Source organism: Neoarius graeffei, chromosome 2 (genome assembly GCF_027579695.1).
Source record: "Neoarius graeffei isolate fNeoGra1 chromosome 2, fNeoGra1.pri, whole genome shotgun sequence".
Classification (NCBI taxonomy): Eukaryota; Metazoa; Chordata; class Actinopteri; order Siluriformes; family Ariidae; genus Neoarius; species Neoarius graeffei.
Genome location: NC_083570.1, coordinates 112,095,159 through 112,118,944, shown reverse-complemented (window position 1 = coordinate 112,118,944; position 23,786 = coordinate 112,095,159). Strand labels below are relative to the sequence as shown.

At 49.2% G+C, this 23,786-nt stretch overlaps 1 protein-coding gene across 3 annotated transcripts in view; it reads right to left on the bottom strand.

Moving 5' to 3' along the window:
* The window catches only part of trappc9 (trafficking protein particle complex subunit 9), a 448,582-nt gene that overhangs the window by 168,325 nt on the left and 256,471 nt on the right, over nucleotides 1-23,786 (bottom strand). For 2 of the 3 annotated variants that reach the window (XM_060915374.1, XM_060915375.1), the window contains exons 17-18: nucleotides 14,771-14,913; nucleotides 3,925-4,032 (exon numbers count right to left, since the gene is read on the bottom strand). In XM_060915374.1, the coding sequence (XP_060771357.1) occupies nucleotides 3,925-4,032; nucleotides 14,771-14,913 (251 nt within the window). The remainder of the gene's footprint in view (nucleotides 1-3,924; nucleotides 4,033-14,770; nucleotides 14,914-23,786) is intronic. The other variant, XM_060915376.1, reaches the window with a different exon arrangement.

Genomic DNA, 23,786 nt, shown 5'->3' with positions numbered 1-23,786 from the left:
AAACAAGAAACTTTATTATTTTTTATGTTCCGGAACAGAAACGCTTATTAAAAATAATGGTAACCGGTTAATACCGGTTTTTATTTCGTTCCTCAAAGTCTCCGTAGCCTACAAATAAAAAAGTCATTCTTCTCCTGCGCAAGTTTCTATGACCCGCTGGGGTTCACTTCCTGTGTGACGTTCGCTGACTGAATGGAGAGAGCGGGAGGGTGGACTACTATCACGTCTCCACATCTTAAATAAGAGGTAAACATTGCAGTCTATCGTTATTCAAAAACGTCAGTTTCAAACACGATATCAATATATTTGTCCACGTTAATGAGAGGCTCGCGAACATTAAATGACGTTAACCTCTGCTAGCCTATCAATGCATAGGGCCTGACTAGCCTTTGGTAACACACTAAACGAATTATCTTTCATTTTTGGCACTTTTTCTGTTTGTGTAGATGGGAAGACATACTGAGAATCCAAATCGCCAACATTTGAAATAATAATTGTTTTGAATTATTTCTTGTCTTATTTAATGAAGGTTGTAATAGAATTACAGTGGGGCAAAAAAGTATTTAGTCAGTCTCCAATTGTGCAAGTTCTCCCACTTAAAAAGATGAGAGAGGCCTGTAATTTTCATCATAGGTATACTTCAACTATGAGAGACAGAATGAGAAAAAAAAATCCAGAAAATCACACTGTCTGATTTTTAAAGAATTTATTTGCAAATTATGGTGGAAAATAAGTATTTGGTCAATAACAAAAGTTAATCTCAATACTTTGTTATATACCCTTTGTTGGCAATGACAGAGGTCAAACGTTTTCTGTAAGTCTTCACAAGGTTTTCACACACTGTTGCTGGTATTTTGGCCCATTCCTCCATGCAGATCTCCTCTAGAGCAGTGATGTTTTGGGGCTGTCGCTGGGCAACACGGACTTTCAACTCCCTCCAAAGATTTTCTATGGGGTTGAGATCTGGAGACTGGCTAGGCCACTCCAGGACCTTGAAATGCTTCTTACGAAGCCACTCCTTCGTTGCCCAGGCGGTGTGTTTGGGATCATTCCCATGCTGAAAGACCCAGCCACGTTTCATCTTCAATGCCCTTGCTGATGGAAGGAGGTTTTCACTCAAAATCTCACAATACATGGCCCCATTCATTCTTTCCTTTACACGGATCAGTCGTCCTGGTCCCTTTGCAGAAAAACAGCCCCAAAGCATGATGTTTCCACCCCCATGCTTCACAGTAGGTATGGTGCTCTTTGGATGCAACTCAGCATTCTTTCTCCTCCAAACACAACAAGTTGAGTTTTTACCAAAAAATTCTAGTTTGGTTTCATCTGACCAAATGACATTCTCCCAATCCTCTTCTGGATCATCCAAATGCTCTCTAGCAAACTTCAGACGGGCCTGGACATGTACTGGCTTAAGCAGGGGGACACGTCTGGCACTGCAGGATTTGAGTCCCTGGTGGCGTAGTGTGTTACTGATGGTAGCCTTTGTTACTTTGGTCCCAGCTCTCTGCAGGTCATTCACTAGGTCCCCCCGTGTGGTTCTGGGATTTTTGCTCACCGTTCTTGTGATCATTTTGACCCCACGGGGTGAGATCTTGCGTGGAGCCCCAGATCGAGGGAGATTATCAGTGGTCTTGCATGTCTTCCATTTTCTAATAATTGCTCCCACAGTTGATTTCTTCACACCAAGCTGCTTACCTATTGCAGATTCAGTCTTCCCAGCCTGGTGCAGGTCTACAATTTTGTTTCTGGTGTCCTTTGACAGCTCTTTGGTCTTGGCCATAGTGGAGTTTGGAGTGTGTCTTTTATACTGATAAGTTCAAACAGGTGCCATTAATACAGGTAACGAGTGGAGGACAGAGGAGCCTCTTAAAGAAGAAGTTGTTACAGGTCTGTGAGAGCCAGAAATCTTGCTTGTTTGTAGGTGACCAAATACTTATTTTACTGAGGAATTTACCAATTAATTCATTAAAAATCCTACAATGTGATTTCCTGGATTCTTTCCCCCCATTCTGTCTCTCATAGTTGAAGTGTACCTATGATGAAAATTACAGGCCTCTCTCATCTTTTTAAGTGGGAGAACTTGCACAATTGGTGGCTGACTAAATACTTTTTTGCCCCACTGTAGCCTACATTTGGCTTAAGCTGGATGAGACAGAGACATAATTTTATAGCCATTTGTTAAACAGCTGACAGGGAACGTAATTAACCATTCCGGGAACGAAATTTTTTTGTTCTAACCGGTTCGGGAACGTCTATTTAATGGTGGAACCCAAAACCGGAAACGTTAAAATACCGTTTCTGTTCGGAACGAACCAATAGGAAAAAAATTCTGGTTCAAAGCCCTGTACAAGACTGATGAAAATGGGGGGGGGGGGGGGGGGGAGTTAAGACATTCCTAGCTTTAAAACACAAGGATTGGGTGAGTGAGTGCAGTGAGAGGAGGTCTGAGTGACGCGATCATGAGAGGAGCGAGAGAAACCACCGTGGGCTCCGACAGCAGCGTTTATGCGTGCGAGAGCTGGTTACAGCCCTTTCCTTTTGTAACCTTTAAGACAGTCGAGAGTGAGCAAGAGGGTACAAAAGCTCAACCAGTCCTGTACGGCTAATTAAAGCTCCATCACACACACACACACACACACACCCTGCAGCTACAGGTCTGTGTTATCTTTCATTACGAGAGAGAGAGAGATTGGAAAACAAAAGGTAGTGCTCTTTGCACAGCTGATTACACTCGGAGAGGACGAAAGACAGGCAGACAGACAATCAAAAAAGAGAAATTAAAAATATAGAGGACGCAGCGAGAGAGGGAGAAAAAGAAGGAGTGGGGGAGAGAAAGATAGAAAGAGTGAGGGAGAAGGAGAACAAGTGGCAGAAAGGAAAGGCACATGTACAGTAAAACGAAGGGGAACAAAGAGAGGAAATGGTTGCGTAGAGAAAGAGATAAAAGGACAGAAGGAAAAAGAAAAAGAACATGTGGGGAAGACAAAACCCAAGGAATCAAGAGGGGGAAAGGGAGAGACAAACAGCAAGAAAAAGACAGAAAGAGTGAATAAGGAGAAAGAGACAGAAAGAGAGCGAGGGAACGAGAGAGATAAAGAGAAAAGGAGAAAGAAAGATAGACAGATGATAGAAATTAAGGAGAAGAGGCAGATAAACAGATCAAAGGAAAATAGAAAAAACGGAGTCGAGAAAGACGGGTGTAAATAAAAAGACGAGTGTGAGAAAGACAGCGAAAGGAAGCGGCTATTTTTAGCTCGCGTGCTGCAGCTGATGATTGAATCTGGAGAAAAGCGCAGCTCTATTTTTAGCTCGACTCGGTCTGACCCCTGAGGCTTCACACACACACGCACTACTGCAGCACAACGAGCACGCACACACTACGGCAGCGCAACACACACGCTATTAATGCATTTTCTGCATTAAAGCTTCATCTATTAATATTCAGCAATGCCTCATGGGAAACCACTCACACACACACACTCACTGAAAACACCTTAATGGACCACTAACACGGCGCATGTTCACATCCTCCTCCACAAACATGTGCGCGCTGAGCCGCAGTGGGCGTGGCTCTGAGGTCAGAACCGAACTCAAAGACACGCCTATCTCAGGTCTTTTCAAGTTGTAGATTAAACACCGCAAATAATATCCGACCACTTGTAGATATATATTTAACACGGCACTGCGCTCACTGGGAAGCGTTCTGTATTGTATCATTTCAGGACGACTGAACGGCCAGACAGAGCTTCCTGCTGGAGCTCCTGAATTAACTGTTTCCATGGCAACACCATAATAAACACAAAGATGATCACTAATTAGCCAAACCGAATTTCATTACTCGATGTTTCAGACTTTAAACACTGCAGATCTTCAGAGTGGTGATCCCCATGAGGAAAAGTTCTGTGCAGTGTGTGTGTGTACCTCTGACACTCGCTGGAGTGGAGCACCAGCTCCTGGTTCCTGGAGGCGAGTGTGAGTTCATGCTCAGTGGGGTTAAACACATCCAGCAGCAAGTGGCACTGACGTGTACTGCAGACACACACACACACACAAAGAATGCATGATTAAATCACCAGACAGCACGATGTCTTAAGACTTACAGATAGGGGTATCTGACTCTGACAGGTGGGCGTGTCTGACACAGAGATGGACATGTCTGATTCCAAGACAGGTAGGTTTTGCTGTGACAGGTGGGCGTGTCCAACTCTGACAGGCGGGGAGTCTGACACTGACAGGCAGGCGTGTCTGACTCAAAGACGGACAGGTTTGACTCTGACCAGAGGGCGTGTCTGACTCAAACAAACATGGACAGGTCTGGCTCTGACCAGAGGGCTTGTCTGACTCAAAAATGGACTTGTCTGGCTCTGACTGGTGGGCATTTCTTACCCAAACATGGACTTGTCTAGCTCTGACTAGCAGGTGTGTCTGACTCAAACATGGGCAGGTCTGGCTCTGACCAGAGGGTGTGTCTGGTTCAAAGATGGGCAGGTCTGGCTCTGACTGGCAGGGGTGTCTGGCTCAAAGATGGGCAGGTCTGGCTCTGACTGGCGGGGGTGTCTGGCTCAAAGATGGGCAGGTCCGGCTCTGACTGGCGGGGGTGTCTGGCTCAAAGATGGACAGGTCTGGCTCTGAACAGAGGGTGTGTCTGGCTCAAAGATGGGCAGGTCTGGCTCTGACTGGCAGGGGTGTCTGGCTTAAAGATAGGCAGGTCTGGCTCTGACTGGCGGGGGTGTCTGGCTCAAAGATGGGCAGGTCTGGCTCTGACTGGCAGGTGTGTCTGGTTCAAAGATGGGCAGGTCTGGCTCTGACTGGCAGGTGTGTCTGGCTCAAAGATGGGCAGGTCTGGCTCTGACTGGCAGGTGTGTCTGGCTCAAAGATGGGCAGGTCTGGCTCTGACTGGCAGGTGTGTCTGGCTCAAAGATGGGCAGGTCTGGCTCTGACTAGTGGGTGTGTCTGACAAAAGCAGGCAGGTTTAACCGACACTGACAGGCAGGTGTGTCCAACTTTGACAGGCGGGTGTGTCTGGCTCAAAGACGGGCAGGTCTGGCTCTGACTGGCAGGTGTGTCTGGCTCAAAGATGGGCAGGTCTGGCTCTGACTAGTGGGTGTGTCTGACAAAAGCAGGCAGGTTTAACCGACACTGACAGGCAGGTGTGTCCAACTTTGACAGGCGGGTGTGTCTGGCTCAAAGACGGGCAGGTCTGGCTCTGACTGGCAGGTGTGTCTGGCTCAAAGATGGGCAGGTCTGGCTCTGACTAGTGGGTGTGTCTGACAAAAGCAGCCAGGTTTGACCCACACTGACAGGCAGGTGTGTCCAACTTTGACAGGCGGGTGTGTCTGGTTCAAAGATGGACAGGTCTGGCTCTGATCAGCGGGTGTGTCTGGTTCAAAGATGGGCAGGTCTGGCTCTGACTGACGGGGGTGTCTGGCTCAAAGATGGGCAGGTCTGGCTCTGACTGGCAAGTGTGTCTGGCTCAAAGATGGGCAGGTCTGGCTCTGACTGGCGGGTGTGTCTGGCTCAAAGATGGGCAGGTCTGGCTCTGACTGGCGGGTGTGTCTGGCTCAAAGATGGGCAGGTCTGGCTCTGACTGGCGGGGGTGTCTGGCTCAAAGATGGGCAGGTCTGGCTCCGACTGGCGGGGGTGTCTGGCTCAAAGATGGGCAGGTCTGGCTCCGACTGGCGGGTGTGTCTGGCTCAAAGATGGGCAGGTCTGGCTCTGACTGGTGGGTGTGTCTGGCTCAAAGATGGGCAGGTCTGGCTCTGACTGGCGGGGGTGTCTGGCTCAAAGATGGGCAGGTCTGGCTCTGACTGGCGGGTGTGTCTGGTTCAAAGATGGGCAGGTCTGGCTCTGACTGGTGGGTGTGTCTGGCTCAAAGATGGGCAGGTCTGGCTCTGACTGGCGGGGGTGTCTGGCTCAAAGATGGGCAGGTCTGGCTCTGACTGGCGGGGGTGTCTGGCTCAAAGATGGGCAGGTCTGGCTCCGACTGGCGGGTGTGTCTGGCTCAAAGATGGGCAGGTCTGGCTCTGACTGGCGGGGGTGTCTGGCTCAAAGATGGGCAGGTCTGGCTCCGACTGGCGGGTGTGTCTGGCTCAAAGATGGGCAGGTCTGGCTCTGACTGGTGGGTGTGTCTGGCTCAAAGATGGGCAGGTCTGGCTCTGACTGGCGGGGGTGTCTGGCTCAAAGATGGGCAGGTCTGGCTCTGACTGGCGGGGGTGTCTGGCTCAAAGATGGGCAGGTCTGGCTCCGACTGGCGGGTGTGTCTGGCTCAAAGATGGGCAGGTCTGGCTCTGACTGGTGGGTGTGTCTGGCTCAAAGATGGGCAGGTCTGGCTCTGACTGGCGGGTGTGTCTGGTTCAAAGATGGGCAGGTCTGGCTCTGACTGGTGGGTGTGTCTGGCTCAAAGATGGGCAGGTCTGGCTCTGACTGGCGGGGGTGTCTGGCTCAAAGATGGGCAGGTCTGGCTCTGACTGGCGGGGGTGTCTGGCTCAAAGATGGGCAGGTCTGGCTCTGACTGGCGGGGGTGTCTGGCTCAAAGATGGGCAGGTCTGGCTCTGACTGGCGGGGGTGTCTGGCTCAAAGATGGGCAGGTCTGGCTCTGACTGGCGGGGGTGTCTGGCTCAAAGATGGGCAGGTCTGACTCTGACTGGTAGGTGTGTCTGACAAAAGCAGGCAGGTTTAACCGACACTGACAGGCAGGTGTGTCCAACTTTGACAGGCAGGCGTGTCTGACTCAAAGACAGACAGGTCCGACTAGGACTGGCGGGCATGTCTGACTCAAACAGATGAAATAACAGTATAAAAACATTCCTGTATTCAAAAAAGCTGACTATATCCTCTTCAGTAAGTATATAAAACCCCAATCGCAAATATATTTGAAATATGAGGCCAAAAGAAAACATCGTACAACAAACGTACAATAACTCACAGATTTGTCTTTTCTGTCTGAGCTGCTGATCAATGAGAACATTAATCATGTGCAGAGCTGCTGCCAATTTCAAATGGCACTGAGAAAGCAAGAACCAGAGCCAGAGAGAAGCAGCACTTACTCCACACTGAGCTCCACTCTCTCTCCGTCCTCCTCCCTCTCACATAACACATTCCTGCATTAACCTTTGTGTGTGTGTGTTCAACTTGTTTCGTATTAATAGCCTCTGTTGGGGGGTTGAGTTATGAAACCTACTACGTGATATTTAATTTTGCTGATATTTCAGGTTTACTAATGAGGTAGGAGAGAGAACGCACACTGCAGCAGAACAACAATGCTAGCATTCGCGGATGGAAATGAACATATTTTTTGTTCTTTGCCCAAGTATCTTCAGCATCGTGTTGAGTAATACAGTGGTGTAAATTCTTGATTCAAAGTCCAAGAGTGCAATGCAGCTATACAACGCAGAGACTCAGCTCAGCTGGTTCGTGAGGTACGAGCTGATGAGAGCGATGGTGTTGACGGCGGTGTTAGCATCAACGTTTTGAAGCTTAGTCAGTTTGACCTGTTTGAGCAGTGTCCAGATAAAGGGGTGAGAGAGCTGGACAGACTGAGGCACTAAATCTCTGCAGCATTACCGTAAACTGATCACCAAATGTGTCATGAGTCATAAACACTCGTGAAAGTATCTTTTCCTGACATGCGAGTCGCTAATTTATTAGGGTCGCCCATGTCATGCCACGCCACATTGGCCAGTCAGTGGTGGCCTTTTGATGGACAGGGTAGATAGAGGGGTGCCAAAATATTCTGCAGAGCAACCCACCGCTTAGAAAATCATCCTGAGATGTAATTACTCATGATAGTGTATGATTTTTAACACCACTCTGAGCCACTACTTTCACATTTATGTGCACTTTAAAGGGAAAAAAATGAAACGAAATTGGCCTGATCTCTGGCTCCACTGTCCACGCGTCTGTGAATAAACTCCTGATTTCTGCTCATTTCCATGTTGGTGAAAAGTGGCGCCTTTCTCTCTCTGACATGAGGACGAGGAGTGATGAGCATGCAGAGGGTTGTGTGGTCTGGACATTAAATTATTCAGCACGGCCCACAGAGCTGCAGGGACGAGCCTGAATTCACAAGCCCTCTGATGATGCTCTCTGGCGTAGCTTTGTACTGATCAGGCTCAGTGAAGGAGGCGTGGCCTTTGCACTCGTCCCAGTGAAGGAGGCGTGGCCTTTGCACTCGTCCCAGTGAAGGAGGCGTGGCCTTTGCACTCGTCCCAGTGAAGGAGGCGTGGCCTTTGCACTCGTCCCAGTGAAGGAGGCGTGGCCTTTGCACTCGTCCCAGTGAAGGAGGCGTGGCCTTTGCACTCGTCCCAGTGAAGGAGGCATGGCCTTTGCACTAATCATTTTCAGTGAAGGTGTGACTTTTGTACTTAACAGGCTCAGTGAAGGAGGCGCGGCTTTTGTACTTGTCTCAGTGAAGGGGGCGTGGCTTTTGTACAAATTCTCAGTGAAGGGGGCGTGGCTTTTGTACTAATTCTCAGTGAAAGTGTGGCTTTTGTACATCTCAGTGAAGGGGGCGTGGCTTTTGTACTAATTCTCAGTGAAAGTGTGGCTTTTGTACGTCTCAGTGAAGGGGGCGTGGCTTTTGTACTAATTCTCAGTGAAAGTGTGGCTTTTGTACGTCTCAGTGAAGGGGGCGTGGCTTTTGTACTAATTCTCAGTGCAAGTGTGGCTTTTGTACGTCTCAGTGAAGGGGGCGTGGCTTTTGTACTAATTCTCAGTGAAAGTGTGGCTTTTGTACGTCTCAGTGAAGGGGGCGTGGCTTTTGTACTAATTCTCAGTGAAAGTGTGGCTTTTGTACAATTATTCTCAGTGAAGGCATGGCTTTTGCACTTGTCTCAGTGAAGCAGGCGTGGCTTTTGCACTAATCCTTCTCAATGAAGGCGTGGTCTTTGTGCTCGTCAGTCTCACTGAAGGCGTGGTCTTTGTACTTCTCATTCTCAGTAAAGAAGGTGGGGCTTTTGTACTAATCAATCACTCAGTGAAGGAGGCGTGGCTTTTGTACTAATCAGTCAAACTGAAAAAGGTGTAGCCTTTCTACTAATCACTCAGTGAAGGAGGCGTGGCCTTTGCGCTAATCAGTCTCACTGGAGAAGGCGTGGCCTCTGTGCTAATCATTCTCAGTGAAGGAGGCGTGGTCTTTGTACTAATCACTCAGGAAAGGAGGCATGGCCTTTGTACTATTCACTCTCAGTGAAGGAGGCGTGGCCTTTGTACTAATCATTCTCAGTGAAGGAGGCGTGGTCTTTGTACTAATTATTCTCAGTGAAGGAGGCGTGGTCTCTGTACTAATCACTCTCAGTAAAGGAGACGTTGCATTTGTACTAATCACTATCAGTGAATGATGAGTGGTCTTTGTACTAATCACTCTCAGTGAAGGAGGCGTGGCTTTTGTACTAATCACTCTCAGTGAAGGAGGCGTGGCCTTTGTGCTAATCAGTCTCACTGGAGAAAGCATGGTCTTTGTGCTAATCATTCTCAGTGAAGGAGGTGTGGCCTTTGTACTAATCACTCTCAGTGAAGGAGGCGTGGCCTTTGTACTAATCATTCTCAGTGAAGGAGGCGTGGCCTTTGTGCTAATCAGTCTCACTGGAGAAAGCATGGTCTTTGTGCTAATCATTCTCAGTGAAGGAGGCGTGGCCTTTGTACTAATCACTCTCAGTGAAGGAGGCGTGGCCTTTGTGCTAATCAGTCTCACTGGGGAAGGCATGGTCTTTGTGCTAATCATTCTCAGTGAAGGAGGCGTGGTCTTTGTACTAATCATTCTCAGTGAAGGAGGCGTGGTCTTTGGTACTGTAGAGGAAAATCTAATTTTTAGATTTAGTCTCATGCTTTTACTGATCTTTAGAAAAGTAAGCTTTAAAAGACACTGGGTAGGGGAAGAATATAACTTTTAGAGAACTCGTGTCTCTTAGATGCGTGGAAGGTCAGACACTGTGCCTCATGGTTATGGAAGATGAACGCTGTTGATGTTCTATTTTCCAGGTGAGTAAAACATGCGTATTTGCCGAGACAGTGTTTTGTGATGGAGAGGGTGACGAGGTTGGACACCCCGACACTAAGAAGATATCTGTTGTGTTATTGTTATTTTGACAAGTACCTAACGACGGATGTGGGAAGGCAGGGCGCGCTATCCCGGGAGAAAATTATTTCATTCAAGAAAGCCCCCTTACAAGTGGTATACTTTGAATTCATCTTTTCAATAAATTCATATTTCTGTTCGTTTCTTCCGAACAGTCTGGAGATTTAATACACTTTTCCACCACAGTACTGATCTAAAAGGTGCGGCAATTTAGAAGCGAACGGGGAGGACGTGATGAGACGTGATGAGACGTGATGACGGGGGGGCGTGATGAGACGTGATGACGGGGGGGCGTGATGAGACGTGATGACGGGGGGGCGTGATGAGACGTGATGACGGGGGGCGTGATGAGACGTGATGACGGGGGGGCGTGATGAGACGTGATGACGGGGGGGCGTGATGAGACGTGATGACGGGGGGGCGTGATGAGACGTGATGACGGGGGGGCGTGATGAGACGTGATGACGGGGGGGCGTGATGAGACGTGATGACGGGGGGACGTGATGAGACGTGATGACGGGGGGACGTGATGAGACGTGATGACGGGGGGACGTGATGAGACGTGAAGACGGGGGGACGTGATGAGACGTGATGACGGGGGGACGTGATGAGACGTGATGACGGGGGGACGTGATGAGACGTGATGACGGGGGGACGTGATGAGACGTGATGACGGGGGGACGTGATGAGACGTGATGACGGGGGGACGTGATGAGACGTGATGACGGGGGGGACGTGATGAGACGTGATGACGGGGGGGACATGCTGAGAAGCGAACGGGGCGGACGTGATGACGGGGCGGACGTGATGAGAAGCGAACGGGGTGGATGTGATGACGGGGCGGACGTGATGAGAAGCGAACGGGGCGGATGCGATGACAAGCGAAGGGGGCGGATACGATGACGGGGCGGATGTGATGAGAAGCGAACGGGGAGGATGTGATGACGGGGCGGATGTGATGAGAAGCGAACGGGGCGGATGTGATGACGGGGCGGATGTGATGAGAAGTGAAGAGAAGCGAACGGGGCGGATGTGATGACGGGGCAGATGCGATGAGAAGCGAACGGGGCGGATGTGATGACGGGGCGGATGTGATGAGAAGTGAAGAGAAGCGAACGGGGAGGATGTGATGACGGGGCGGATGTGATGAGAAGCGAACGGGGCGGATGTGATGACGGGGCGGATGTGATGAGAAGTGAAGAGAAGCGAACGGGGCGGATGTGATGACGGGGCAGATGCGATGAGAAGCGAACGGGGCGGATGCGATGACAGGGCGGATGCGATGAGAAGCGAAGGGGGCGGATGCGATGACAGGGCGGATGTGATGACGGCGGATGTGATGAGAAGCGAAGGGGCGGATGCGATGACGGCGGATGTGATGAGAAGCGAACGGGGCGGATGTGATGGCGGCGGATGTGATGAGAAGCGAACGGGGCGGATGTGATGACGGCGGATGTGATGAGAAGCGAACGGGGGGGATGTGATGACGGCGGATGTGATGAGAAGCGAACGGGGCGGATGCGATGAGAGGGCGGATGTGATGAGAAGCGAACGGGGAGGATGCGATGAGAGGGCGGATGTGATGAGAAGCGAACGGGGAGGATGCGATGAGAGGGCGGATGTGATGAGAAGCGAACGGGGCGGATGCGATGAGGGCGGATGTGATGAGAAGCGAACGGGGGGGATGTGATGACGGCGGATGTGATGAGAAGCGAACGGGGCGGATGCGATGAGAGGGCGGATGTGATGAGAAGCGAACGGGGAGGATGCGATGAGAGGGCGGATGTGATGAGAAGCGAACGGGGAGGATGCGATGAGAGGGCGGATGTGATGAGAAGCGAACGGGGCGGATGCGATGAGAGGGCGGATGTGATGAGAAGCGAACGGGGCGGATGTGATGAGAAGCGAACGGGGCGGATGTGATGACGGGGCGGATGTGATGACGGGGCGGATGTGATGACGGGGCGGATGTGATGACGGGGCGGATGTGATGAGAAGGCAAAGGGGCGGATGTGATGACGGGGCGGATGTGATGAGAAGGCAAAGGGGCGGATGTGATGACGGGGCGGATGTGATGAGAAGGCAAAGGGGCGGATGTGATGACGGGGCGGATGTGATGAGAAGCAAACGGGGCGGATGTGATGACGGGGCAGATGTGATGACGGGGCAGATGTGATGAGAAGCGAACGGGGCGGATGTGATGAGAAGCGGACGGGGCGGATGTGACGACGGGGCGGATGTGATGACGGGGCGGATGTGATGACGGGGCGGATGTGATGAGAAGCAAACGGGGCGGATGTGATGACGGCGGATGTGCAGAGAAGCTAACAGGGCGGATGTGATGAGAAGCTAACGGGGCGGATGTGATGAGAAGCGAGCGGGGCGGATGTGATGAGAAGCGAGCGGGGCGGATGTGATGACGGGGCGGATGTGATGAGAAGCGAGCGGGGCGGATGTGATGACGGGGCGGATGTGATGAGAAGCGAACGGGGCGGATGTGATGACGGGGCGGATGTGATGAGAAGCGAACGGGGCGGATGTGATGACGGGGCGGATGTGATGAGATGTGATGACGGGGCGGATGTGATGACGGGGCGGATGTGATGAGATGTGATGACGGGGCGGATGTGATGAGAAGCGAACGGGGCGGATGTGATGACGGGGCAGATGTGATGAGAAGCGAACGAGGCGGATGTGATGACAGGGCGGATGTGATGAGAAGCGAACAGGGCGGATGTGATGACAGGGCGGATGTGATGAGAAGCGAACGGGGCGGATGTGATGACGGGGTGGATGTGATGAGGAGCGAACGGGGCGGATGTGATGAGGAGCGAACAGGGCGGATGTGATGACAGGGCGGATGTGATGAGGAGCGAACAGGGCGGATGTGATGATGGGGCGGATGTGATGAGAAGCCAACGGGGCGGATGTGATGAGAAGCCAACGGGGCGGATGTGATGAGAAGCCAACGGGGCGGATGTGATGAGAAGCCAACGGGGCGGATGTGATGAGAAGCGAACGGGGCGGATGTGATGAGAAGCGAGCGGGGCGGATGTGATGACGGGGCGGATGTGATGAGAAGCGAGCGGGGCGGATGTGATGACGGGGCGGATGTGATGAGAAGCGAACGGGGCGGATGTGATGACGGGGCGGATGTGATGAGAAGCGAACGGGGCGGATGTGATGACGGGGCGGAAGTGATGACGGGGCGGATGTGATGAGAAGCGAACGGGGCGGATGTGATGACGGGGCGGATGTGATGAGAAGCGAACGGGGCGGATGTGATGACGGGGCGGATGTGATGAGATGTGATGACGGGGCGGATGTGATGACGGGGCGGATGTGATGAGATGTGATGACGGGGCGGATGTGATGAGAAGCGAACGGGGCGGATGTGATGACGGGGCAGATGTGATGAGAAGCGAACGAGGCGGATGTGATGACAGGGCGGATGTGATGAGAAGCGAACAGGGCGGATGTGATGACAGGGCGGATGTGATGAGAAGCGAACGGGGCGGATGTGATGACGGGGTGGATGTGATGAGGAGCGAACGGGGCGGATGTGATGAGGAGCGAACAGGGCGGATGTGATGACAGGGCGGATGTGATGAGGAGCGAACAGGGCGGATGTGATGATGGGGCGGATGTGATGAGAAGCCAACGGGGCGGATGTGATGAGAAGCCAACGGGGCGGATGTGATGAGAAGCCAACGGGGCGGATGTGATGAGAAGCCAACGGGGCGGATGTGATGAGAAGCGAACGGGGCGGATGTGATGAGAAGCGAGCGGGGCGGATGTGATGACGGGGCGGATGTGATGAGAAGCGAGCGGGGCGGATGTGATGACGGGGCGGATGTGATGAGAAGCGAACGGGGCGGATGTGATGACGGGGCGGATGTGATGAGAAGCGAACGGGGCGGATGTGATGACGGGGCGGAAGTGATGACGGGGCGGAAGTGATGAGAAGCGAACGGGGGCGGATGTGATGATGGGGCGGATGTGATGACGGGGCGGATGTGATGACGGGGCGGATGTGATGACGGGGCGGATGTGATCAGAAGCGAAGGGGCGGATGTGATGAGAGGGCGGATGTGATGAGAGGGCGGATGTGATGAGAAGCGAAGGGGGCGGATGTGATGAGAGGGCGGATGTGATGAGAAGCGAAGGGGGCGGATGTGATGAGAGGGCGGATGTGATGAGAAGCGAAGGGGGCGGATGTGATGAGAGGGCGGATGTGATGAGAAGCGAAGGGGCGGATGTGATGAGAGGGTGGATGTGATGACGGGGCGGATGTGATCAGAAGCGAAGGGGGCGGATGTGATGAGAGGGTGGATGTGATGACGGGGCGGATGTGATCAGAAGCGAAGGGGCGGATGTGATGAGAGGGCGGATGTGATGAGAAGCGAAGGGGGCGGATGTGATGAGAGGGCGGATGTGATGAGAAGCGAAGGGGGCGGATGTGATGAGAGGGCGGATGTGATGAGAAGCGAAGGGGGCGGATGTGATGAGAGGGTGGATGTGATGACGGGGCGGATGTGATGAGAAGTGAATTTGGCTTGATTTAGTGAAGCTGCTTCATCAGCACCATCACTGCAGAGCCTTCAATCACACCAAGTCCTTCAGATCCACTGTCTGTAGAATAGACCGTGTGTGTGTGTGTGTGTGTGTGTGTGTGTGTGTGTGTGTGTGTACCTGGTAGCTGGGAGCGTGCTGACCCTGGTGAAGAACACAGAGGGCTCCACATCCACTCTGATGCCCAGACTGAGCTCTCTGTAGTAACCATCCACATGACCCGGACCTCCACTGTACCGGAAACACAGCACACACTCCAGAGTCTACGGGGGTGGGGGGAGAGATAGAGAGAGACACTGACTTTTATGTGCTCTTTTATTCACAACTGTGATGGTTAAAAGAACATTTACATATTTACAGCATGAAAAAGGATTATATTAAAAGGTCACTAATCACCCGTGAAAATAGTTTGTTATCGTCCACTATGGAGAACAGTCCTTTGTTTGCACAAAGGAAGAGAGAGAGCGAGAGAGATACAGACAAAAACAGACAGAGAGAGAGAGACAAAGACAGAGAGAGAGAGACAAAGAGGGAGTAACAGACAGATTGAGAGAGTGTGTGAGACAGAAAGACAGATAGAGAGATAGAGAGACAAAGCAGGAGGAACAGAGAGAGAGAGGAACAGACAGATTGAGAAAAAGAGTGAGAGATAAACACACATTGAGAGAAAGACAAACAGATTGAGAGAGAGACACACACAGAGAAAGAGAGATTTTAATCATTGTGAAATCACTATGGTAACACATCAGCCCATTGTGGATCAGTTTCCTGGACCGGCACACCCTGAAGGTGTTTTCTTTATTGCAGCGCTTCCTCGCTGCACTGATTTGTCCCGATCTGCGTATCTGAGGTGACCCTGTGCTCTGGTACTTTAAAAAGCATTAAATGGTGCTTTATGGATAAAGAGGAGTCTCAGAGAAAAATCAATACTCAAACAGTTTTTCATCAAGTTTTCCCCCGACGTATCCCGTGAGATTTAAATCCGCTGAGTAAGCAGCTGTCGCGTTTAATGATGGCTGAGGTGAAGGATAAAAGATCCTTAATAGGAGCTACAGAAAGGCCGTGGTTCCTCACACAGGCAGCTAAACTGTTTACCGCTGCCCTCTTACTGCAGATCAAAGCCCCTCTGCTCAGACTTATCTTTAATTTAGCACACACCGAGAAAGATGAAAGACGACAGAGGATAGGAGAGGAGAAGAGGCTGGGGGGAGAGAGAGAGAGAGAGAGAAGGAGCTGGAGTGCTCTTCAGACACACACTGTCCCTAATGAGAGACTTTTACACCGCACACACGAGAAACCACACCTGCCAGACTTTGATGTCAGTAACAATACAGAACACAACCTTCTGTTTCTACACAGAAATGCGGAAGTAGAAGAAAAAAAAAAAAGGCAGACTTCCTGTGTGAGGGTTCTCCTCTCCTCGACGGTTATATTTAACATTATTATTAAAAATAAATATATAATTCCGCAAAGGCAGCACGGTGGTGCAGTACTCATCGCTGTCGCCTCACAGCAAGAAGGTTCTGGGTTCGAACCTCTTGGTTGACTGTTGGCTTTCTGTGTGGAGTTTGCATGTTCTCTCCTCATGCCTGTGTGGGTTTCCTCTGGGTTCTCCGGTTTCCTCCCACAGGCCAAAGGCCTACTGGCTGCTCTAAATCCCCCGTCGGTGTGTACGTGAGTGTGAATGGCTGTCTGTCTGTCTGGCCCTGCGATAGATTGGTGACCTGCCCAGGGTGAACCCCGCCTCTCACCTGAAGTCAGCTGGGATTGGCTCTGACGCTATGGATACAAGTTAATGTGTCCACATAATCATAATAATAATAATAATAATAATAATAATAATGTCTGAGGCCTATTCCACTCACAGTGATGTTTAATATTAAAAAGAAAAAAAACAGTTCTACTGGAGCTGAATGCTGGGACCACTTCCAGAGTTTGTTCAAATAAATAAATAAATAAATAAATAAGCAAGCCATTTGTTTTTTTAAACAAACAAAAACAAACAAGTTAAATATTCTTAAATAAATCATTCATCTGTGAGTACTCAATTAAAAATTCTGTAGTTTAATAATCCAATACTTTCTGGAGTACGTTTTTTTTTGTTTGTTTGATTTTACATTAACAGCCGCCAAGGACCACTTCTGACATTTACAAAAAAAAAAGTGCTCTTTTTCTCCAGGACAGTTATATTTACTCTCAATCAATCAATCAATCAATCAAATAGAATAACATACAGTTCTCATATCTCATTATCTCTAGCCGCTTTATCCTGTTCTACAGGGTCGCAGGCGAGCTGGAGCCTATCCCAGCTGACTATGGATGAAAGGCGGGGTACACCCTGGACAAGTCGCCAGGTCATCACAGGGCTGACACATAGACACAGACAACCATTCACACTCACATTCACACCTACGCTCAATTTAGAGTCACCAGTTAACCTAACCTGCATGACTTTGGACTGTGGGGGAAACCGGAGCACCCGGAGGAAACCCACGCAGACACGGGGAGAACATGCAAACTCCGCACAGAAAGGCCCTCGCCGGCCCCGGGGCTCGAACCCAGGACCTTCTTGCTGTGAGGTGACAGCGCTAACCACTACACCACCGTGCCGCTCCATAGTTAAATCATCTTAAATAAATAAATTATTCATGTCTGAGCACTCACACTTGGAAGATATATGGTTCCCCAGTAAATATACTCAGTCAATAAACTATACGGTTTTGAATGGTGATGTTGGTTTTAATCTGAAATAAAATGACGAAAGAAATAATCCAGATAAAACTAAACCTTTGATGTGAATACTATCTTCAGAATTTGGCAAAAATTCTGCAAATTTGTGGAAAAATGGCGGCTTGATCTGGGACATGATAAACGGTCGACTACATCGCGTTCCCTTTAAAGGCTGTAGTCCACTGAAAAGTCTACAGTTATCACTAATTGTATTTTAAGTTGTAACTTTATCCACCTAAGGATTGGTGCGCTCACAGAATAATCATAACCGTAATAAAACATCATGCAAAACATTTCATCGCTGTCATAACTCCGTTTTCCGCAAACCCAAAACCAACAGCCAAGGACCACTTCCAACATTTACAAGAAGTTATAAAATTAAAAAAAAGGAAATTAAATATAATATAACATAACTGTGCACTCTTTCTCCAGACAGTGATCTCATCTCATCCCATCATCTCTAGCCGCTTTATCCTGTTCTACAGGGTCGCAGGCAAGCTGGAGCCTATCCCAGCTGACTACGGGCGAAAGGCGGGGTACACCCTGGACAAGTCGCCAGGTCATCACAGGGCTGACACATAGACACAGACAACCATTCACACTCACATTCACACCTACGCTCAATTTAGAGTCACCAGTTAACCTAACCTGCATGTCTTTGGACTGTGGGGGAAACCGGAGCACCCGGAGGAAACCCACACGGACACGCGGAGAACATGCAAACTCCACACAGAAAGGCCCTTGCCGGCCACGGGGCTCGAACCCAGGACCTTCTTGCTGTGAGGCGACAGCGCTAACCACTACACCACCGTGCCGCCCTCCAGACAGTGATATTTAATCTTAATAAATAAAGAAAGAAATAAAAGTTCTCCAGGTGAATGCTGTATGTGGTACAGGAGCACATGTAGGAAGTGAGGAGTGACCAGCTTCAGTCAGCTCTTCTGCCCTTCGGCAATCTGGCATTCAGCTTTGTACTTTCTGCCAGCCTGTAGTCACTGCAACAGTGTACAAATGAAGACGTGTGTGTGTGTTTTCTCTGTCTCTAGAAACCATGTCTGAATTCTCTCAGTGGAACGCTGCAGGCAGGTAGCAGGCTGAAATTATTAAAAGGTGCAAGGTGCAGAAGGAAAACGAGCAAGAGCGTGAGAATGTGTATGTAGAAACCAAATTGGACAACTGGGAGAAACAGCACAAGCGCACACACACACACCTAACCTCTGCTGTGATGCTGCTACAACTTTTTTCCCCTCCTCACACACCTGTCTCTCAGATGCAGGAGACAGTCAGTCAGTCTCTCTCTCACACGCATGCACACACACACACCCCTGCGGTGTAAACCTCTCACACACTGAGTGACTGCTGATCGGTTTCTCCATTGACCTCTCACTCATCTCTGCTCCACTCCTCACCTCCTCCTGCTCTTCTCTCTCACTCAGCACCAAGAGAAAGGAGGCGAGTCACACAGTAAAATAAGAATGCTCGAGTATGTGAGGACTGAATATGTGACCCCTTACCGAATCCAGGGACGCATGTCGGCCGAAACGAATCTGAGATAATCGCAAAAGAAGCATTTTTTTTTTCGAAATTTGTGATTGTTTTTTTCCATCATGTGCAAATTGAGATCTTGAAGAATGCAATCAGTATTTCAGATAATAGATTGCTTTGTTGGAAAAGCATACATTTTTTGTTGCAAATTGTCTCGTTTTTGTCAGGACTGTAGCCTGCTGGGGGGTGTGGGTAAATTACCATATAGGCCATTCACATGATGATTTAAGTCTTTTGGGTTTTTTTTTCCCAATCAGCTGTATGATACGAGCTGAGCGCATGGCTACTTAACTGCATACAGGCGTGTGATTTCACTATGGAATGAGGAAGCTAAACAGAGCGCAGAGGAGCTGAAACACCGCGAAGCAAACAGACACACGGTATTTACATCGGAGATAACCTCGTTTTCCAGATTGAATGGAATACTTGAATGATCGGATGATACACGGCCCGTTCTAGGATTACATTCCATCGGAGGCATTGGTGTGTGCAAGGCGCCGTTTCTCTTTCTGATGGGGTAAGTTTATTAATCTAAGGCTGTGTGGTTATTTTTGCATGTAACGGAGAGTGTTGTGGTTTGGTTAAGCCTAGGTCACAACCGGACGTACGATTTTTTGGCCGTGTGATTTTTGGCGTTTCCCAAATCGCTGCGTTTTTTTTTTTTTGTTCATGGAGAAAGACGCGCGTTGGCCGTAAGTTTGTCTTGCAACCTGAAAAAAACGTAAGCGCCCGTAGAGTTTGTTTGACATGACAAAGAACCTCTGCGGCCGGTCTGCGGCTCAAAAATCAGCACATCTCACGCGCGCTGTCCGTGCGTTTCTTGCGTTTTTTGCGTGTAGACCGGCCGTAGGAGCACGGTACGGCCGGTTGTGACCGAGGCTTTACATGAAACTAGCGTTGTGTTGGTTGTGTCATCATCGTGCTATCTATCTTTCTTACGGTGTGAGTAATTTTTCAACCACAAAACGTTAAAGTATACTTTAGGACTTATTTTTGTACTTCATAATTGTGTTGGGCATACTTTGCATGGAAGGAAAATTGACGTGGTGATCTTTGTTTACATGAAAGTAGTATCGTGCTAGCTCGTAGGGGGTAGGGCTTTCCTTAATGTCATGCAAATGAGCAGCATTATGTGCCCGCCCTGCACCCAGAGTAGCTGAGATGGAAAACTTTGAGGGCGATTTTCTCCCTTTCCTGTTTTAAGAGGTATACACTTTCAAAAGGCCACACATTCTTCAAATATTGTCAGATCTCCACATGGAAGGCATCATTGGAAAGCTTAGAAACTGTACTTTCTGAATCTGTCAATAACTCAAAATGCCCCCGGGCCGACATGTGTCCCTGGATTCCGTTTTCTGACACATATAGTCATAAAGTGCAGAGCAGAAAGAACGAGTAGATTAGCATAAAGTTTTGCAGGATGAATTCGAGTAGACTCGTGTACAGACCAGTAGATGAGCAGAGAGTGATGTGAAATGGGGTGGAGCTGGATGAACCAGAGTAAAGAAGAGTATTGTAGAGACCCCTTTGGTGTTTATAAACAAAACTTGGTCACTAAAAAAAACCCCGGCATCAAGCAACCTGACATTACTTGGTGATAATCTGGCTGACGTTATCCAGTAGGCTCTCTGCTTGGTACGATGGATTAAAGACAGAGTGCCATTCAGCTAAACTAACATTTTCAAATGGTGCAACTTTTGTCCTGTCAGTGGAAAATTTACGCTACCGTAAGTGGTGGTCGAGCCTGGAACAACCAGACATACTACATATATAGCTAATGGAAGTTTTGTGATTATTACAACATTGTTGTTTAAATGCAACAGAATGTTTTATGGTCATTTTACATCCTCAAGGATACCATCATCGCAATGAAAGCCTATGCGGTGCACAAACAGCAGTTTAGGTAGTGCGATACATTTGAGTATAGAAGGATAAAGTCGAGTCTTTAATGGGACGAAGTCAAGCCTAGAGGAGGACAAAGTCTCTGGCGGGACAAAGTCGAGCCTAGAGAAGGACAAAGTCAAGCCTAGAGAAGGACAAAGTCGAGCCTAGAGAAGGACAAAGTCGAGCCTCTGGTGGGATGAAGTTGAACCTAGAGAAGGACAAGTTGAGCGTATGGCAGGACAAAGTTGAGCCTATAGAAGGATAAAGTCGAGTCTCTGGCGGGACAAAGTTGAGCCTAGAGAAGGATAAGTTGAGGATATGGCAGGACAAAGTCGAGCCTATAGAAGGATAAAGTCGAGCCTATAGAAGTATAAAGTCAAGTCTCCGGTGGGACAAAGCCAAGCCTAGAAAAGGACAAAACCGAGTCTTTGGTGGGACAAAGTCGAGCCTAGAGAAGGACAAAGTCGAGCCTCTGGTGGGATGAAGTCGAACCTAGAGAAGGATAAGTTGAGCGTATGGCAGGACAAAGTTGAGCCTATAGAAGGATAAAGTCGAGTCTCTGGCGGGACAAAGCCGAGCCTAGAGAAGGACAAAGCCGAGTCTCTGGTGGGACGAAGTTGAGCCTAGAGAAGGATAAGTTGAGGATATGGCAGGACAAAGTCGAGCCTATAGAAGGATAAAGTTGAGCCTAGAGAAGGATAAGTTGAGGATATGGCAGGACATAGTCGAGCCTATAGAAGGATAAAGTCGAGCCTATAGAAGTATAAAGTCAAGTCTCCGGCGGGACAAAGCCAAGCCTAGAGAAGGACAAAACCGAGTCTTTGGCGGGACAAAGTCGAGCCTATGGAAGGACAAAGCAAAGTCTCTGGCAGCACAAAGTCAAGCCTATAGAAAGATAAAGTCGAGTCTCTGGTGGGACAAAGCTGACCCTAGAAAAGGACAAAGCCGAGCCTCTGGCGGGACAAAGTCGAGCCGAGAGAAGGATAAAATCAAGTCTACGGTGGGACATAGTTGAATCCACAGCGGGACAAAAGTAGAGTCTATAGCAGGACGAAGCTGGGTCTATAGCAAGATAAAGTCAATTCTTCAGCGGGTCAAAGTTGAGTCTGTAGCAGGATAAAGTCAAGTTTCCGGGTCGAGGGTACACTGCATTTGGCCGCCACTCCTCACTGGTCAGTGTTTTCCTACATTTCTGAAACTTTGTTGTTTTGTGGATCTGTGTTTTATTCATCACTCTCTACGAGTTTGCGAATGTTTGTACCTAATTTTCCCCCTGCTCTACTGACACTGGTGTCAATCCTACTGACATTTCTTTTAGATTAACGCCACTACTGCTTTTATAAAAGTTTCCCCCTCTGTTTGCTAATGCTAACCGGCTCTGCTTTCTACAAGTCCTCTCCCTGGTTACCTTTCTCCCCCTTGGCTCAGTTGGCAGGTGAGTTTCCGCTCTCTTCCTCACTGTTTCTCTGGAGTTTCCGGCTGGTGGGTTCACTTTCCCACCTCTCAAATACTGATCAGGTGTTGGGCTAACACACTATTTTGGCTAACATGGCTTTCTATGAAAGTCGTGTTGTTAGTTTTGGGATGTAACTTCCATGATGTAATCTGCTGGAGGTATGTTATGGGCCCGTATACATAGCAGTGTGTACACTTTGGGACTGGTTTATTTGTTCATCGCCATTGGCCTGGTTTATCCTCCAACTCCGGTGTGAGAGCTAAACTGCCATGCTCAGCTTGACCCATCTGTATACTCCTACTGCACGTTGCTCAGAATTACACAACACCCACAGTGCATCCATCAGTCTTCCAGATGCTAATGTAACAGGGATCTTCTATCCCATCCATTTGGTCCTTTTGATCAAATCGCTCACGACGCACTGACTCCATCAGGACTCTTAATATAAACCCCGAGTCCTGAATATCCATGGACAGTTTTCACTTTAACCATGTTGGGGAAGTCGTGGCACAGCTTTGGGACCAAAAGATCACTGGTTCGAGTCCCTGGAGCTGCAGGGATGGCTGCAGTGCCCTTGAGCAACTATAGCCCCCTGGAGTTCCTCAGGCCAGGACTCTGCCATCTATCTTCATCTTAACAAAGGACACTCATTTCAGGATTGCAACGTACGCATTTTAGCCAGAGAGGATCGTTGGTATGAGCGAGGAGTTAAAGAAGCCATTTCTGTCGACCTGGAACGGCCATCACTGAACAGAGGTGGTGGTCGAAGACACCATTTATCAGCCACCTACAATGCAGTCCTTGGCACACTTCCCAGACAACTGAATGCACACCAAACCCCAGCTGTTTTCAGTGACTCACAGGAGGACAGAGAGAACCAACAACCCATTGATCACCCCAACGACTCTCGAGGCCGTTCACACCCAGCCCCCAGTGACCCACACCAACAGGATGACTCAACGACACCTTAGGATTGATTTTCATCCATGAGAGGATAAATACCTGACAGTCCCTATTAGTCAGACAGAACTGAAGAAGCCTTTTGGATGAGAGGTGAAACATCTTCAAGAATCTTCAAGCAAGTCCAGTTGCTCTCTTTTACCACCCCAACCCCCTGGCGATTACCCCCTGGTTATAGTTTTATAGTTTAAAACTTCTTGTTCTTATCTACCGTCCACTCAAACTACTTCCAAGCTTTTGTTCCTGTTCTGACCGAGCTGCTCATGTTAACCAGGATCTTCAAATCTGCTTTCACATTCAGCAGCATGTTGACTTCCCCACTCATGTACATGGTCATACCTTTGATCTAGTATGTACCTCAGGGCTCGATGTCCCAGTCTCTGGATCTCTGTCTGGCATCTCTGATCATCATCTCATTCAAATCTGTTTTCCTTATCAGTCATCATACATAGACAAGATAAAACTAAAATCACCAATCTAGAATCTCAAGTCTATCGATCGGAATACTCTCTCATCTGCTCTCTCTGCCTCCTCTCTCTCCCCAGTGCTTGATGTATCCTC